This window comes from Camarhynchus parvulus, chromosome 1 (assembly GCF_901933205.1).
Source record: "Camarhynchus parvulus chromosome 1, STF_HiC, whole genome shotgun sequence".
Classification (NCBI taxonomy): domain Eukaryota; kingdom Metazoa; phylum Chordata; class Aves; order Passeriformes; family Thraupidae; genus Camarhynchus; species Camarhynchus parvulus.
Window position 1 is genome coordinate 39,675,373 of NC_044571.1, and position 3,042 is coordinate 39,678,414.

The 3,042-nt window shown below is 54.1% G+C and overlaps 1 protein-coding gene across 1 annotated transcript; it reads left to right on the forward strand.

Moving 5' to 3' along the window:
• The first annotated feature begins 297 nt into the window (after positions 1–297).
• Positions 298–1,356, forward strand: LOC115908702 (G-protein coupled receptor 183-like). Its single transcript, XM_030957497.1, has one exon. The coding sequence runs from the start codon at positions 298–300 to the stop codon at positions 1,354–1,356; it is 1,059 nt and encodes a 352-aa protein (XP_030813357.1).
• The last annotated feature ends 1,686 nt before the right edge of the window (positions 1,357–3,042 follow it).

Sequence of the window (3,042 nt, forward strand, 5' to 3'; positions counted from 1 at the left end):
ACCTCCAGTCCTTTCTCATATTGATTGGACTTGTGAAAAAACAAAATTAAGAGTAGCTCGTGATAAGAAAAGGAGAATGAGTCACAGCCACTCTTGAGATGCTCTCACCAAAATCACAAGAGAAGCATTTTCCAAATGACTCGAGATGTGTGCTGCTGGGAGGGAGCAGGGGACAGGGCTTTTGCTTTGTGATGAGGGCCAGCTCTAAGACTGCCACTCCTGTTATCAATAAGCTGCAAGTTTCACGTCTGTTCTTATTCCAAGGGAGAGAGCAGGAGCTCGTGAGGCACCGTGGAAATGGCTCTTGTGGAGGACGTGCTCCTGCCCACCAACCTCACCTCCAGCAACCTGAGCAGCTGCAACGTGCACAACCAGCACTTCTCAACCAAAGTCATCTTCTCCCTTTTCTACACCATCCTGCTGGTGTTCGGTGCCTGTGGGAATATCCTGGCCCTCTGTATCACCTTCCAGCGCAGGAAGAAGAAACTCAACTCCACTGACCTCTACCTGGTGAACCTGGCGCTCTCCGATGCCCTCTTCACCCTGGCATTGCCGGGCAGGATCGCCTACTACATCCTGGAGTCTGACTGGCCCCTTGGGGACTGGTTCTGTCGGATCACAGCTTTCCTTTTCTACATGAACACCTACGTGAGCATCTACTTCATGACCTGCGTGAGCGTGGACCGCTACGTGGCCGTGGTGCGCACCCGGCACCCCGGCAGGATTCGGAAGATGAGTCGGGCCAGGGCCATCTGCATCCTCATCTGGTCCTTGGTGTTCCTGCAGACGGCTCCGCTGCTCCTGCGGCCCATGACGCGCAGGATGGGAGACAAGCTGACCTGCATGGAGTACTTCAACTTTGAGGAGATTCCCAATCTGCCCTACCTGCTCCTGGTGGCCTGCATGCTTGGCTTCTTCCTGCCTGTGGGAATCATCTTGGTGTGCTATGTAAGGATCAACCTCAAGCTCTGCCAGACGGCCAAGGAGAACCCGCTGACAGTGAAGAACGGGCACCACCACCGGGCCTTCACCGTCATCCTGGTGGTTCTGCTGGCTGTCCTGCTCTGCTTCAGCCCCTACCACCTCAACATTGTCCAGTTCATGGTCAGGAAGATCCTCTACCAGCCGTCCTGCCGTGAGCAGCAAGCCTTCAAGATGTCCCTGCAAATCACTGTGGCATTCATGAACCTCAACTGCTGCATCGACCCCATCATCTACTTCTTCGCCTTCCGGGGCTACAAGCGGAGGCTGCTCCGCATCTTCAGGAACAGCGGCTCCCTGGCCACTTCCTCCACTGCCAAGACCCCCTCGGAGAGCAACAGCAACAGCCAGCCGCCCGGCTCCAGCTCCGTCTAGCAGCACCAGCCCCTCCCTTTGCCCTGGCCTGTGACTTACGGACCATCCTTGATGGCAGGAGGGGGAGTCAAACTGCAGGACCAGCACCAGTCAAACTGCAGGACACGGGCTCAATCGCTCACCTGCCTGGAGCCAGGAGCTCTCACAAAGCCAAGCTGACAGGGACAAAGCCCTGCCTGGCTCTGTGTGCCTGGCTCTGTGCTCAGTGCTGCTGCACCTGCCAGCCCGGAGCACGGAGACGCTCCTTTTCATCCCAGCCCCAGAGGGGCAGCTCGTGCAGCTGCCCTGCCTGGCACACCCAGCTGGAGATGTCCCAGCACTGCACTGCACCCCTCTCCCGTGCCTGTCTGCACCCCTGTGGGGCTGGGGTGGGCTGGTAACCACCATGGGTGTCCCTCTGCCCCCTTCCCCTGCGCTGCCCCTGGAGCACTACAGCACCATCCCTGCAGGCTTTACGGCAGACAGCATGAGGAGATGGACTCAGGGCACTCCAGGGAATGGCTGGGATGTTATTTGCATGCAGAAGATAGCCTACAGCTCCTTCTGCACACCAACAAACAGCAGCTCTGCTCTCTGCCTGCCCAGCATCCTTCTCCTGCACCAGGGCTCTGCATGGGGCAAGCAGTAAGTGTGGGGCATGTGGGAGATGCTGGAAAAGCCCTCTCCCAAGGAAGAGGTGTGAGGTGTGAGGATGAAATTTGTAGAGCTCCTGGATGTGCTGCTGCCTACATTCACCATTGGGGTGGCTGCTTCTTCCCCAGGGTGCTCTTCCTTGCACCTGACCGCACTGCAGTCACCCTGGGACCCACTGCCAGGAAGGGGATCGTGGGGATGGCCTGGATTCCAGCCCAGCTCTAAGGCTGCAAACCTGCCCTGGATGTGTTCATGGGCCAAACCTTCCCATAGTCCTTAGCAGAGAAATAGGAACAAGAACTGAGAGTGGCCTTTTGTGACCTTGACCAGCCTAAAAGCTCATGCCCTGAGGAGTCTGAGAGCCTTTCTATGGGAGTTTACTTGTGACTATTGCCAGAGCAAGAGAAGGAACCCTGGGACATCAGGTTCCTGCTGAGGTTTGTGCGTCTCAGACGAGGAGAAAGTAGGCAGCAGCCTCTTCAGCTCTTTGCTGAAATCACTAGACTATGATAAAAAACCCACACAGAGGATTTCACAGTTCCTGGCATGTCTAGACTTTTCTTTGAAGTTGGAAGGGACAGAGACATGAAAAGGAAAAAAAAGCTACTTATTTTACTGAAAAGTATACCTGAAAATGTTTCATGAACAGACACTTGATTAATACAAATCATTCTTTAAGGTAATAACCTTTTTTATGCCTAGAAAGTTAATAATATTCACATGCAGCCCTTCATTGTTTTAAATGCACACGCACGAGCTTTTGGACAGCGATGGTTTTACTTATGGTATGGGTCTGAAGGCTGAAGGCATGCTGAAGGCTGACTAAGAGGGATGTCTAAAACAACTCAGGTGGGAAACAGACTCCAGTAGGTCCTTTCTGGAGGCTGAGCCCTCCTCAAAGCAGGTTTAACCTCAGTGCTGACCAGCAGAGGGCCTTTGTCCTGAAAAGCATATTACAATGGACAAGAAAGAGCTGGGATGCAATAATACCAGGATGTTGGTGGTCTGAACACCCTTGAAGGAGTCTGGCTAGGTTGGTAGTTGCTCTACAGT

Excerpts from the sequence above, each read along its gene's own strand:
- LOC115908702 (XM_030957497.1), top strand. The coding sequence starts at position 298 with ATGGCTCTTGTGGAGGACGTGCTCCTGCCCACCAACCTCACCTCCAGC.